Consider the following 16,343-nt stretch of genomic DNA (forward strand, 5'->3'; position numbering starts at 1 on the left):
CGGAAATCATCGCAACAACAAAAACCTGGCATGGCTCATTTAACATAGAATCGACACCAGTGCGAGAGCGAATTTCTCTCGATGACATTTCTGAGAATCAAAGTTTAGCACGCTGCTGTGGGGATCCTCTCTAAAGCAACAAACGGTCGCTTATTCTCGTTTCGCGATCCGATTCTACACAGGCAGTTGATAATTGCGACAGAATCATTCAACTATTGCCGCTTATTCTAACTATGTGCATATAACCTTTGTATAAGTTGTGTCTATGAAAATGTCTGTGAATGCTCCACACAAGGGTTTTGAAATATTGCAACCTAGTATGAGAATCATCAAGTTGAATCATCGATTCGATTTTCTGCGATAATTGTCAACTTGCGATTCTCTCTTGGGAAATTCCAGACAGCAACGATCATTATCAGACTGTAAATTTTTTTTAAGGGCGTGAAATACTCAGAGTATGAAGTGGAGCAAAGAAATGTAGCAAAATTCTCTCACGGTTCATGCATTGAGAGACTCGAGTTCTTGTAGCATCTTCTACCGGATTGAAAATGTTGTATACAATATATGTAGCAATATAGCAGCTTCTGTCAAATTTTCGGCAATCACCAACACTGCATATATTTATAGATTTTTTTTGCGAACGTTTATGTGATGCAGAAAGGAGCGATACTATTTCTTGCATGACATAAACCCTCCCTATACTGAACGAAGCAGATTTGCTACTATATGAAATTCTAGAAGCAGACCAACGAGCGAAACCGTCGGCCGTGCAGGAAAAATCAGTAGGATGACATCATTTGCCCTTCTGTGATTGGTTAGTGAAAACAGGTCGATTCTGATAAGTTTTTCAATAATATTCTATTGAAATAGTGAAACGACGTTGACATGCCTGTTTAGGTTAAATGTTTCCGAATTTATTGGTAGTTAAATTATACAAATCTATCCCCAGATCACTGAGTTTTTAGCGTTTAAAATTGTGACAAAAAATCTAACGCGGTTTGTTTTCTAATTTTTAGAAGATACCCGGCCACATATAGTGAAGAGTAAGACATTTTTAAAGCTAAAAACTCAGCACAAACAATATTTTGATTCAATACGATGTAGATGCTGTGCGTTATATTTATTGTAGAAAATATCACATGTATTAAATAATTTAATCAATGTAATGTATTGGTCTATTATAGTTTGACGACTAAACAAATAAATACATTGTAATTAATTTTTTTTCTGGACGCACGTTTGTATTAATTGTGACTGGCTAAAAGAGGAAAAAAAGAAAATCAACAGTCATATTCCCAGCCTAACCATTGTAGCTTATCACACTTTAATACTGGCCGTTGCGTGTTTCGTCCAATAAACTTACTATAACCGAGTACATCTGGTAAGCACGGTAGGTTTTTTAACTGTGTACCAACATACAATAGTGTCGACCGTAGTCCCACCATTCCGTGTTAAGTAATTTGGGACCGGCGAGCTCGCCGAGACCATGTTCGAGTGGAGCTTTCCTTATGTTATTCTCACACCCCTGGTAGGAACCCGACACCGAAGTAGACGCAAATAAACCAGTTTTGGGATTACCCTTGTTCTGTTCTGTCGCTTCAGTCATAAATTTCACTAACTATTAGATAGTACGATAAACTTTGGTTGGGTTCCCTTGGCCAAATTAGAAGCGGGGAAATCTGACCCACAAACAACCAATTTCTGTGTTCGTATGTCTGCGTTTGTGGTCGGGCTTATCCGCATGTTCGATATCTCTTAACAGTTGACGGGCCGGACCGGACCGGAGGTTTTTCCGAAGCTTCAGTAATAGAAGGAAGAAGCGATTAGAAGAAACGATTAAAGTGATAATAATAAAATGATTTTAAATCGCTCTCCGTCTATCCATTTCCCTTCTATCTATTTCACCGGATGGAATCCTTTCGAAAGCGGTGGTGTCCTCGCTTCTGCTGGAGTACCTGCGCCTTGGGACCGGTTTCCAGAACGGCATGCGCCCATCCATCGGGTGGATGAATTTTACATGTTCACCCATTAGCTAAATCGTTGCTGTGCTGGCAATTGCCCGGTTCCAATATAGTGAGAAGGTTAATGGTTGCCAGTCCCGTTCCTCCGAATTGCTGCTTTGTTACCCTTTGGGGAGCACGAGGAGAGCGTCGTTTCATGCTGAAGGATGCTCGTAGCACGATGTGTAATTGATTTGTGGTTAATCCTTAGCATCGAGCTGAGAAGAGGTCAGCTGAAATTAGTGCTGAGAGTGATCCGAGTTGTTCTTTCGACCGATGGGGAGAGGTTCAGCATCTTTCAAAATTATTCATGCTTGATTGATTGAGTTAATCGTTCATTGACCGGAAACACCCTAGTTGCTGATAAAAGCTCGATGGTTACGTTCCAATCCTGATCGAATGTACAGTTGGTCAAGTTAAATCATCATCAGGTTAGTATATTTTAGTTTACATTCACAAACGAAAACTAACCAAGACCATTGGAAATTGGCGTCTGAACTCAGTGAAAGAGTTCTGACCAATCTCTTGCTTGTTTTCTGAAAACAGGCAGCAGTCAAACACCATTCGGGCGGTGTTCGACCATTTCAATTCCAATTGAAATTTTACTTCCGCCCATAAAAGTTAGTCGCTTGTGGCAGATCTGGGTCATATATGTAGGATGTGTAATAAAACTTGAAGGAGATTTTCAACCACAGCCCGAATTTTACGTGACTTTTATTTTCAGATTCGATTTGTAAGCTGAATGATTCGGAACCCGTCTGGTCGCGACCAGCCTCTTTTTTCTAGCCAGCTAAACTCGTTGTGACAAACATTCCCCCCACCAGGTCTCGGCTAGCTGACTAATATCATTTCAATCAACTGAAAAACATGCGGTTTTCTGCTCCATCATCGTAATTTCATCTCGTTCGTTTTTGGCAAGCAGCCGTTTTTATTGAATTTATCTTCCTTCGTTTTCTGGAACGACCTTCACAGGCACCGGAGAATTCCAATGACGAAGGTGAAAAAGTGTCTCGTCATAACCGGCCTCTATCTCTGCTTATGATGTTTCCCCATTCTCACGCCACATCAGCGTTTGGATGTAGGAAAACTTACATTTTGCCAACCCTTTCAATATCGTGCTCTGTCTAGGGCAGCAATCAGTGAAAACCTCTCCGTTGTTTGTATTGAAATTAATTAAATTAAAAATGGCTTCCGTCCGCAACGGGAGATGTTTTATGGGTTAGAAAATGAGTCAATGACGTTTCGGGAGAACCCATGAATGAAGGATAATCGGGCGTGGAAAAGCAACAAAAAAAATGTTCATCTTAGTGCAAAGATGGTCTTTTGTTAGCCTTCTGTTATTTACTTTTTAATCGAAGACACACACCTGCCCAGTCGAACCAAATAAGGGTGAAATTTTTCAATCAGCAAATAATCAATCAGTGATTTAGTTTCCACATTAAATCAAATTTTTAGTGCAACAAGTTAATTACGAGTTATATTCGAGCTCGATTCATTTTATATCTTGAAGTGAGTAATCAACTTCATTTTGAGATGTTTTTGATTGAATAAAACAGTTGCGCAGACAAAATGAAAGACTTGCATTTCCAGAAAGAAATATGAGCTATTTTTGCATTTGGTGTTTCTTTTATGTTATGATAAAATGATGACCTTTTTTTTAAAATTCCTCGCATTATCTTTTGGATATTTTATTCGATAACTTCTGCGGTCATCTCTTGAGCATCCTGAGTCGCTTCACGAAACTTCCATTGTCGTTTTACATTTGCCCAATTATTTGTTTACTTTGTGTTTCGTTTTTGACTCTGCATCACTCAGAAGTGACGATTCGTCAATGTCACTTCTGAGAGTAAAACGAACTCAGCATAAACTGTTACGCACTGACAATTTAAAGGCGAAACATGAAATGAATACAAATGGCTATGTGGCCTATGTACAGCACATCCTGTCTAAATGTTAAAAAGGGGTACTTTTAAGAGGAAAGTAACTATGAGTAATTGTCTTATGTTTCGCATTTAGCTCATCAGTGCATTAGCGGATTATGTCGGCCTGCTAATGCCATATCGCGGATCAACATAATCCGCTAGGCATGATCAGATAAGATGAGTAAAATGCGAAACATAAAACAATTAAAAATAGTCATGTGCACTCTAGCACAAACCGGTACCCATGAGGTACCAAAACGTAAATGATAACTATTAGTAAATTTATTGCATTATATCTGTAGAATTATTTCGACACCCAATTTTCGATTTCTTCGTGGGAATCAAAGTGCTGCTTAGCTAATCGAATGGCTCATCGATGAATAAAAATGGTAACCGGAAGAGACTTTGCTTTGCGTGCAAGTGTATTGTAGTGTTACAAAATTACTTTGCTGTGTCTTCTGGCCCACCCTGATCCTTTTTAGATCAATTCAATTGTTGACTCGTAGTATTAACGGTTTCACTAGGTTTTAGAAGTTGATGACAAGCCACACTTTCCTGATCCCACCAAATTCAGCGCATTGTTTTCTTACCGAATCGATCTGGTTTTGCAGCCGATGTTGATTAACTCATGATTTTTGCCTTTAAGAAGTCTTAAAATAAATCCATTTGCCATTGCCAGTAACAATTCGATTCAAAATTGATTTTCTATTGAGCTTTTGATACGAAATTTTACAACTATCAGGTGTACAAATTTGCTTTCGCCGTTTATTTCGAAATTAAAAGCTTTATTGCGAAAAAGTGCTTACAGATGTATTATTCAAAGAATTGTCCGTCGCTAGCGATAACTTTCTCCCATCTTTCTGGCAATTTTCGGATCCCGGGTCGAAAAAAGGAGTCCTCTTTTGACGCTATCCATTTTTCCAACTTTTCGAAGGATTGAAAATGTTGATCTGCCAGGCCGTGTGCCATCGAACGGAATAAGTGGTAGTCAGAAGAGGGGGCGACATCTGGGGAATACGGCGGGTGGGGCAAGACTTCCCATTTCAGCGTTTCCAGGTACTTTTTGAACACTTTTGCGACGTGATGGTCGAGCATTGTCGTGTTGGAGGATGACTTTGTCATACGCTCGAAAATGTCTGTTTATGTGCCCAATTCTCGCCATTTGCGGGAAGTTTTACTTTTCTGTTACAATTCGAAAAAAAAATGCAACTGAAGTGCATCGAATGCTTTCAAAAACTTACGATGATGCTGCTCTGAGTAAAAGAACGTGTCGGGAGTGGTTTCAACGTTTTAAAAATGGTGATTTCGATGTCGAAGACAAACATAATGGTGGAAGAGAAAAAACCTTCAAAGATGAATAACAATTTACTACGAGCTCTTAAAACCGGATGAAACCATCACAGGAGATCGCTACCGAACGCAACTGATGCGCCTTAGTCGCGCGCTAAAAGAAAAGCGGCCACAGTATCAAGAGCGACATGGCAAAGTCATCCTCCAACAGGACAATGCTCGGCCTCACGTCGCAAAAGTGGTCAAAAAGTACCTGGAAACGCTGAAATGGGAAGTCTTGCCCCACCCGCCGTATTCCCCAGATGTCGCCCCCTCTTCTGACTACCACTTATTCCGTTCGATGGCACACGGCCTGGCAGATCAACATTTTCAATCCTTCGAAAAGTTGGAAAAATGGATTGTTTCATGGATAGCGTCAAAAGAGGACTCCTTTTTTCGAGCCGGGATCCGAAAATATCTGAAAAGATGGGGGAAAGTTGTCGCTAGTGACGGACAATACTTTGAATAATACATCTGTAACCACTTTTTCGCAATAAAGCTTTAAATTTTAGAAAGAAAAAAAGGCGGAAGCAAAATTGTACACCTAATTCACAGAGTAGTAGTAGCTGATAAGTAACCAAAAAAATATTATAGCGCTTTGAAAGAAAATAAATTCCATTTTACTCCACAACATTAAAAAAAATTCTTTGCTATTTCGCCACTAATGCCACAAAATACTTACAGACACCGATACTAACAATTTGTAATGCTTTTTGCATCAAAACATCTTCTCTCTCTCTCACCTCTGAGTTCGTGTTTCGGGCAACTCGGTTCTTTTTCAGTGTCATGGCAAGCTTGCCAACATGACAAGATCGATAAGCGTTACGAAGATTGTATCCTTCGGACAGTGTATTTTTTGGGAGAAATTCAACAAAGCGGCCCTTTTTAGGGCCAGAAATAAACTTCAAAGAGCTTTACGATATTTTATTCCACCGCAATATGCAACTCTGACACACAATCTTGTTTGTTGCTTCTTGCGGCCGTTGATAGTTCCCATTCCAATAGACGACAAATGCATCAGCATTATATCAATCCGAAATGAGCACAGTTCAGCCGTGGGGCAACATTACATTCACATTTAGTTGCAGATTCTCTGTATTCGAGGAAAAACACTGCATATTGTTAAATATCGGAGAAATGATATCAACAATAGTACAATAGATTTGTAGGCGGGAAGCCGTCTTGAACTTAGTCTAACTTTTCAGCTACTAAAAAGCCAAAGCCTTGGTATTACATTTCTGTAGTGGAATTCTACTGACACTGCGAATCCTTCCAGGTCGGGACTCGAACATACCACAACTGGTTTTGTAAGACCAGTGCCCTATGCATTGAACCGCCAACCCGGGACTTCAGCTACTAAGGTGAAAACAATTTGGAAAACTGATGAGACAAAATTAGTTCACATTAGCTTCGAACACAATTTAGAAGCTTTTTAATATTTTTAAAATCGTCGCACAAAATTACGGTTTGGAAGTGTACGCACTCATCATCTTTAAATTCCGGAACCGGAAGTCGGATTACGATAAAACTCAGAAAATCCTTACGAAATTGTGATACCTGTGATATAAACCTTAGTTTATAAAAATCGGCTCAGCTATATCTGAAGAAGTTTACTATTTCCGGTACTTCCGGAAACGAAAACTAAGGACAGCAATTTCGATTCGATTTGCATCAACAGCACAGGCCTACTAATTGGAATAGTATTTAACACTGTCAGATGAATTTCTACGTTTTTCGTATCGTCATTTTGAACGACGGTTCGAAATCAGGATGGAATTCTGAACGTACTCTGAAAAATTTTTTCAGCCCAAATATCTTCAAAAATGTATAAATGGTGCTATTTCGACAAAAATTGGTTTATTAAAATCGAATTTGGGATTTGAGATTTCCGAAATCAAATTTTTTTGTATGCCAAATGTCGTAGAAATATATGAAACGTCGAGATTTGATATAATCTCAAAAAATATTTGTTCAACAAAACTTGAAAATTTTCGTCAGAGAATTGACTTAAAAACATGCATTTCTAAAACTAAACAAGAAAACTGCATATCTTTGAAAAATCGAGTAAAAAAACGCGTAGCTTCGAACATCTGCCAAAAAAGCCGCATAACTTCGGAAACTCGCGTAGCTTCCAAATTCTAAAACTGTAGTCCGATATAGCTGAAGTGAGATTATTTCATCATCTGCTAACAAGATCTACAAACTGGAAAAATTTATGAACTATTTTTAAGAAAATTGCATCCCTTTATATCATCATTTATGAAGAAACACCTTCGAAATCGACATTTTTACACTAAAACGAAATACGAAAAAAAGACAGTACTAATTTGCTTATTTCAATGGAAGAGCAGGTAATTCTTCTTCATGTAATTATAGTGCTCACCAGCAAGCAAAATTTTGGTGAACAATAGCAAATGTTTAAATCTGATAGTAGGCAATTTCGTTTAATGTTGGATTACAAAAATACATCAAGTTTAAGTTGGTCAGTTTTTATCGTAACTTCCTCTAAAAAAATGATATTTGGATACATATAACTATTATTCAAAAAATAACATATTTAAACAAGTTTTTTACGGACATACATAATTCGTGCATTTTTACGGACACAGATACTACAGACTGACTACAGAGAATATTATGAAATTTAAATACTTTTCAAACACATTAAATTTGGAAGTGTAATGCAAATTTTTCATACAAATAAACACTAAAACAAATTTTGCGCTGAGAAATACTCAATTCTTCAAATCTTCAAGCGTTGAACGTTACGATAGGATTAATAAAAAATTAAGAGTGAGTAATGTCAGAAGCATAGCAGCGAAATTAACATGCATGCGTTCGATCTTAATAAAAATTCGATGGCATAATACTACTCAAATTACTGCAGCTGATATATTGAATTTTCAATATAAGTTCTTCGAGTTATATTTGGGACCCTGAAAAGGACCATGGGATACTTTGGAAATCGGCAAAGGACTGTTTTTTTATTTCATTGATATCATTCGTTGATTTCTGCATGGTGTTTCTGATGCATAATAGTTTAGTTGGCAAAATGACGGGAAGGAAAATTTAGAAGTAAGAGTCGAGGCCGCACAGACAGGGCAATTTTATTATTTTCGGTTTTGCAATGATGATGATGATGGTCCCACCTCATACCCCTACAAAGGTGTGAGCAGAACGAGTTATCTAAATGATAATAAATATTTTTGCACATATCTTAACCAGTAAACAAAAGAAAACGATCTGATTAATCTAGGAGGTATAGATTCTTCTTCAAAATTAGTAATGTGTTCAAAGCTAATGTATTTTATTAATCATTCTAGGTTTTAACCATTCCAACTGAATTCATAATTTCGTTCCGAAAGCACTTGAAATAATGGTCACAAACTTTTCTCAGCGATGGCTTCTGATCCTATTATTCCGGATTTGACTTCCGGTGCTGAATTAAAGATAGGATAATGAAAACTAAAAAATGTCTAACTTTGAAAAATGTACGAAATTTTCGAAACAGATAGCAAAACTATTCGAATCTGTTGACCTGGCTATTTAATGGCCTTAAAAATTTACTGCAACTTCGACAGTCTCCCGATTCCGGTTCCGCAAACAGTTATTCAAAATGTCCAATATGAAGCTTGGATCGGTTTCTTGTGAAATGTTGATGAGAAAGGCACTATTACACCACTAGGTGGATTAAAACAGGTTTTTTATGTGTACTTTTACGTATTTCCGTAACACTATTTTCAACAATTTTCAAAAAAGTATCCTTCTCTTAAAGACTGTTGCATTTTGACCATCATTTCTATGTCTTTATCTGCAGTGCTGTAAACATAATCGGTTGACAACAACAATTCGTCCAAATATGACAAAAACACGATAATATTGCGTTAAAGAAACGTGTTTTGCATAGTGTATACAATCTCAATATTACCCAAAAAACCGAAGAAATCATGTCAATCAAACCAATTGGTTCTTGATACGTTTCAAGGAATTTCGGTTAGGCCCTTTTCAAAAGTAAGACTGGTGCCAGAACAACAAAATATAATGTGAACTGATCCTATTGGTAATGAAGATTTGCTGAATTTGAGCAAAATTGAAAACTACAAAAAAGCCTTTCTCATATTACTTATACATATTTTCAAAAATATCACTAGAAGATTCTGTAAAGAATTTTTTTTTCAATCTTGAATCAAATAAGAAACTTTTTTTTGTGTATAAATTAACATAACCTTTTCAATTTGTTAACAGTTATGTCAAGTTAATAAGAATTTTTCTTCATTTTGCATCGTCGCACTAAATGATTAAACATACTTTACCCTATAGTTCTGGAACCAGATGTCGGATTCGGATGAAATTTAACAGCAACCTATGAGACTATAGAAACTTTTATTTGAACCTAAGTTTATGGAAATAGATCAAATCTTCTCTGAGAAAATTGAATGAGTTTCGCTATTTTCGGTGCTTCTGGAATCGAGCACTGGGAACCGGTATAGCCGAAGTCGGTTCGTTTAGTAAGACTAATATATCTTACAAATTGAATCAGTTTGAAGCCAAATCTAGACGAATTTCACCATTTTTTGCACCGTCGCTCTAAATAACGGTGTGAAATTCAATAGCAACCTATGGGACTACAAGATTTTTTATTTTATGAGTGACATTATTCGACACATAGTCACACATATTAATTTTTAAGGCACAGAAAAATACATTGCTCAGCTCGATTAACTGTGTCGAATGATATAGAGCACTTAGCCCACTGGGCCAATTTGCACTAGTCAATTTTTCAAGTGATTGCATAAACTTTCTATATGAGAAAGGTAATAAGTGTACTTTTATAAAATGATCTTGTAATAACACTAACAAATAGATACAAATAGAATAAAAGAATCAGAAATTTACCTTTTTTTCACCTGAAAAATATCAATTTTTAACATTCCAAATACCAAGCCTCAAAAAAAGTTGGAACGGTAACTTTGAGCTGTCATAGCTCAGCTGTTTTTCAACGAATCTCAATAAATTTTACACCCTCGAATTTTGTGAAGTTCGTAGATTGATTCCAAAACTTTGTAGCAGATGATTGGTAAAGGAAAACCAATGAAAATTTGATTTTTCCCGTTCCAAGTTTTTCCACGCGCCCAATATGCCCTATCTGCTTTCCAATTTTCTTTCCTTTGGCATAATCGTCGCATAGAAAATATTGAATACTTCAACTTTACCGAGTCATAACTTTGTTGTTAGTCAACCGATCTTCAAAATTTGTTCACCATTGGAAAGGTACTACTTCCAAAAATGAAATGCACTGAAAAAACTAAAAACAGGGTTGTCTACCCAAAGTTATAATGAAAACTGTAGATAGATGACCTAAGAAAAGATGAGACTTTTTACTATGATCGTAAATATCTCGAAATTCAAAGCGATGACCTATACATTTTTATACATCATTCGATTGCTAGTGATACCAGCTACAATTTTCGCTCAACTACCTTTCCTGCACAATCAAAAGAAAACATTAAACAATCGATAAATTTATAAATATATATGAATTTTTCAATTTTTTTCACATGTTTGTATATAACTCAAAAATTAAAGCGATGACATGTACATTTTTTTGATTCAGAATATTGGAATCATTACCAGAAACAATGTATTGATGATCAAAATTATATATCCGTTCAAAGAATCTCAAGAAATTTGGTACAAATACAGAGAATTTCTATTATTGGGAAAATTTTGCCAAAAAAAAAAACAAATCAAAACTTTGAAATTTTATGACATATATTTTTTTATTATTTTAGTTGGAAATTTAATATAAACAAAATTTACAAAAAAAAACTGAAACTTGGATTTCACTGAAAATCTTAAAAATTTTGGTAAATATACCTAAACTCTAAAAATAATAATGTTTTTGTATTGGACAAAAGATCTAAACAATTTTTATGCACAACCCAAACGGAATTGTTAACTACTAAAATTAGGTTTTTTTGTTTTAGGTTTTCCGTAAAATCTCAGAAAATCGGTAGAAGATCGGAAATTTCAAAATTTCGGATATATATTGCGTATAACGTTTCTGCAAATCAAAGTGAAAATATTGGAATCCGTTTTGATTTTATCTGTTTCAAAGAGACGTAGAATTTGTTTCTATTAATAAAATAAATTTTGTGACAACACGAAAATTTTAAATTATTTCAATGGCTTTGTACAAAAAGAAATAGAACGTATATTTATACGAATTCCATATATTAACCCATGACCAAAGAAACCAACTAAAATTAAAAAAAAAATTGCTTGATTTTTGTTTTACTAGCAATTGAGAACAAAAAAATATATCTTAAATTTTCCGCTATCCTAAACGACATCAATTATAATCGATAGAATATTAGAATTTAAATATCACAAACTTAGAATTATTTCGGAATGTATAGAATTCGAAAATTATTTGGATTTTCTATTAGTAAACAATTTAGAAAAAGTAGAATTCTGAATTTAGCACAAAAATCATACGAAATTAAGTAAAACTTGTTTTTATCCACCTAGTTGTGTAATGGTGCCTTTCTCATATCTCTCTTATTCTCATATAAAAATGTATTCTACAAACAGTTTTGTTTGATTTTTGAAAAACATGAAAGCTAGTGCATGAACTAGTGCAACCTACAAATTGAAACAGTTCTCAAATCGGTTAGGCCATATTTCTCAGTGAAGTGAGTTCCACTATTTCAGGCACTTATGAAACTGGAATCGCCCCAAATATTGCCTTTGCGATTAGCACCTACCAACCAATCTATTCGCAGCTTACAGTTGTCTTCGTCTCGAAAAACAACCTCTTCGTTTGAATGCTTTTTACTGAATGAAACCCTGCACCTATGTTATCAGAACTAATTGGCTCAAGTGGCCCTAGTTATTTGGAGATTCGTGCCTTGCGTAGCTTCTCATCGACTTCCTGATGGGAAGGGAAGGATAAAAGGAACATGGAAGGGAATTGAGAATTGGGTGAGGTGGGAAAACAGCACAAAACATAAAGAAATAAGTCGTCCTGCATCCCCGAAAGGATGCTGAACGATCTGCAGGTGCCAAAATGCACGGTTGATCCTCCAACCACCGAGAGGCGTTAGAGATTTTACAAAAGCGACACCATTCTGCATTCCCCGAAGAATGCAGAACGATTTCTTCCCGAATATGCACTTGAATTAATTTGACACTTTAGAAGACAAAAATACCTTATATAGCTAATAAATGACTGATACGAATATTTTTCTATGAAAAAATCCAATGTATGAACATAATTTAAAAAAATTTTAAAAAATATCTCCTCCGCCTTTTTTTATAAACATGCTCGAAAATATTTTTTGTCAAATACAAGAAACGGATTTTTTTCGTTTTCCTCAATGTTAGATATAGCAGTTTAAAAATAACCTGTTTTTGAACTAGTTTTGCTCATAACTTCGGTTCAGAAAACGCTACCTGAACACGCCAGTTTTAACAAACTCTAAAAGATGTTCAAAGATACCTATACGAAAAGAGAAAAATATAAATGCTAGAGCAAAAAATCTGATTTTTTGAGGAACACCCTAAGTTGCTCTTTAAAAATAGCTGTAACACTAAAACCGTTGCAGGTACTACTATGATGTCCTCAGCAAAGCTGCTCGATATAAGTTTATCTACAGTTTTGCCGAAAAATGCAGTCCTCTATCTCAATACATCCGGAAAGTAAGTTTCGGATCACCAATATAATAAGAGCCACCCTAATACCATGTACATCGACATATGGTTTATCTTCACTGATCATTTGTTTTGAAGACATCATAGCTCTAAAGTATATGGTTAAGCCACAAAGCCCCCTAAATTGTGGATCCGGACCACTGTGCAATGCAATTTAACTCGGAAATTTTAAAATTTCCGATCTTTTATCTATTTTTTGAGATTCTACGGCAAACCTACAACAAAACCAGAATTTTAGTAGGTATCAAATGCGTTTGTGTTGTGCATAAAAATTGTTTAGATCGTTTGTCCAATACAAAATATTTTACGAGTTTTAGGTTATTTACTAAAAATTTTAAAATTTTCAGTGAAATCCAAGTTTTTTTTTGTAAATTTTGTTTATATTAAATTTCCAACTAAAATAATAAAAAAATATATGTCATAAAATTTTGATTTTAAAAGTTTTGATTTCATGTTGTTTGGCAAAATTTTCCCAATAACACAAATTCTCTGTATTTGTACCAAATTTCTTGAGATTCTTTGAACGGATATGTAATTTTGATCATCAATACATCGTTCTGGTAATGATTTCAATATTTTGAATCAAAAAAATGTACATGTCATCGCTTTAATTTTTGAGTTATATACAAACATGTGAAAAAAAATGAAAAATTCATATATATTTATAAATTCATCGATTTCTCAATGTTTTCTTCTGATTGTGTAGGAATGGTAATTGAGCGAATATTGTAGCTGGTATCACTAGCAATCGAATGATGTATAAAAATATATAGGTCATCACTTTGAATTTCGAGATATTTACGATCATAGTAAAAAGTCTCATCTTTTCTTAGGTCATCTATCTACAGTTTTCATTATAACTTTGGGTAGATAACCCTATTTGTGGTTTTTTGCATTTTATTTCTGGAAGTATTACCTTTCCAATGGTGAACAAATTTTGAAGATCGGTTGACTAACAACAAAGTTATGACTCGGTAAAGTTGAAGTTCTCAATATCCGATTCGCGATGCAGGTGCCGCATGAATGCAGATAGGGCACGTTTTGAGCTCGAAAAAAAACTTGGAACGGGAAAAATCTGATTTTCATTAGTTTTTCCCAAAAGATTGCCAATAATGATATAGTTAAAATAATCTACAAACTTCACAAAATTCGAGGGTGAAAAATTTATCGAAATTGGTCAAGTAACAACTGAGCTATGGTAGCTCAAAGTTACCGTTCCAACTTTTTTTGAGGCTTGGTGCTTCGCGTAACTTTTTTAGGCTTGGTATTAGGAGTGTTAATGTGGCAACCCTGCACGCTATACGAAATTGAACAAAGCACGCTTCGAACGGAGCAAAGCCACACGTACCGTCGCGTACTAGTTTTGCACCGTCATTTTGAATGATGATTTGAAAGTTTTGATACTCATCACCTTATAATTTTGAAGCCGGATGTCGGATCAGGATGAAATTACACAGTATGGTTAAAGACAATGAGAGATTTATTTTGAATCATGATTTGTGAAAATCGGCTTAATCGTTGCTGAGACATCGACGGGAGTTTTTGAAATCTTCCGGAAGCGGAAACCGGAGACTAGTAGTCCCAAAGTAGTTTTATATAGTCAATAACTAACAAGATCTGCCATTTAGATTAATTTAACAGTAAGTTTTATAAAAATGTGCACCTTATTTTGCCATCGCTTGTGAAAAAATACACATGAAATTGAAAATTTTCACTAATCGCACTGTAATACCGGAACCGGAAGTCGGACCAGGATCAATTTTTCGGGGAGTTTTAAAAGAATTTTAAGACCTTTTATTTGCTTATTAGTTTGTGAAAATCGGTAAAGAAATTTTCAAGAAAATTGAGTGCGCATTTTTGCATATATGAGAAAGGTAAAAAATTGACCTTCGAACTCAAACGGAATCGCCCGGTTATGTCTCCGACATTACTCACTCGCTTTTTTCCGAATATCTGATTCTGCTGACGTGGATTCGCCTCTCGGAAACTACTCGGTTTTTCAATGAAATACACCATTACCAATGAAACTTATATGATTTTCTCGGAAATATCACAATCTTAGATTCTAATGGATATCGTTCAGTTGAGAGGGAAATTTAATTTGAGGTTAGATAACAAGAAGATTTCTAGGACGAGCATTATTAAATTTTTGTTCCGTTTACGCGATGTAAAACAAGAGAATTCAATCGGAAGATTCGATTGCATGGCCAGAGATAATCGATTTATAATCGAAACTGTGGATAGATTATACGACTGATCGAACAATAATCGGTCATCATTAGTGGTGATAGATTTACCAACGTACATTATTCCGAAAATTTAATTTTTTTTGATGAAACATGTTCTGTTTGCACTGGTTAGACCTAGTTAAAAAATCGCTGTTCGATACTAGTATATTTGGAGAAAATACGCTAAAACTGCACTTCGACACAGCTTCAATTCTCGAAATCACAAATCTGTTTACCGACCAAAAAGCGAAACGGCGGCGCACTGAAACGAACATAATTATAATTAATTTGTTTTATCTCTTCCACCAGGTGTCCCCGGGAAGCGTAACGAAATCTACTACAACTGCTGTCCGGAGCCTTACATCGATATCACATTCGCCATCATCATCCGGCGGCGGACGTTGTACTATTTTTTCAATTTGATCGTCCCGTGCGTGCTGATTGCGTCGATGGCACTGCTCGGTTTCACACTACCGCCGGATTCCGGAGAGAAGTTATCATTAGGTTCGAAAGCCGGGTTCCAAAAACCGGAAACCCCGATCCGAATCGTCTCGAAGCCACCGTCCTGCCGTCTGTGCGCGGGTGGTGGTGCTTCGAGCCGACTGTTGGATTCTTGTTTGATTGTTATTGATCTAAGCTATTAGGCCGTGTTTGATTGCCATTGGCAGCTGATTCGAACCGGCTGTCGACATGATTCTGCATTCGTCTGTTTTTTTTTTCACCTGTTATTCTTTTGTTCTGATTCCATAGTAGAATACGACCTTTTCACTGCTCGGTTCGGTTGACGATAACTGAAAGAACCTGGCAATAATTGGCCGATTATAACCTTCTTCTTTCCGATCCAATCAGATTCATACCGTCGCTGAACGTCGGATAGAACAAGGCTTTCGGTGGAAAATCCGAGGATTAATTGCCCCATTTTTTCCCACTTCCTTTATTTTTCAATTCCATGTTTATTCTTCGGATTACGGGACTATCCGTACGGACCATGACCAACCAGGTGTAACAATTTTATTATCGTTGACTGTATTTTTAAACATGGTAGCTGAAACAATGCCAGCCACGTCGGACGCTGTTCCACTTTTAGGTAAGTGATACCATCGGGACTAGGTGGGGCTTTAAATTCAAACTACGACTATTAAAATATATGA

General features: G+C 35.9%; 1 protein-coding gene across 1 annotated transcript in view; it reads left to right on the top strand.

Moving 5' to 3' along the window:
- The window catches only part of LOC131431248 (neuronal acetylcholine receptor subunit alpha-7-like), a 290,647-nt gene that overhangs the window by 260,264 nt on the left and 14,040 nt on the right, over positions 1 to 16,343 (top strand). The window contains exons 8-9 of the mRNA XM_058596850.1: positions 15,502 to 15,696; positions 16,193 to 16,279. Of these exons, the coding sequence (XP_058452833.1) occupies positions 15,502 to 15,696; positions 16,193 to 16,279 (282 nt within the window). The remainder of the gene's footprint in view (positions 1 to 15,501; positions 15,697 to 16,192; positions 16,280 to 16,343) is intronic.

Source organism: Malaya genurostris, chromosome 2 (genome assembly GCF_030247185.1).
Source record: "Malaya genurostris strain Urasoe2022 chromosome 2, Malgen_1.1, whole genome shotgun sequence".
Taxonomy (NCBI): Eukaryota; Metazoa; Arthropoda; class Insecta; order Diptera; family Culicidae; genus Malaya; species Malaya genurostris.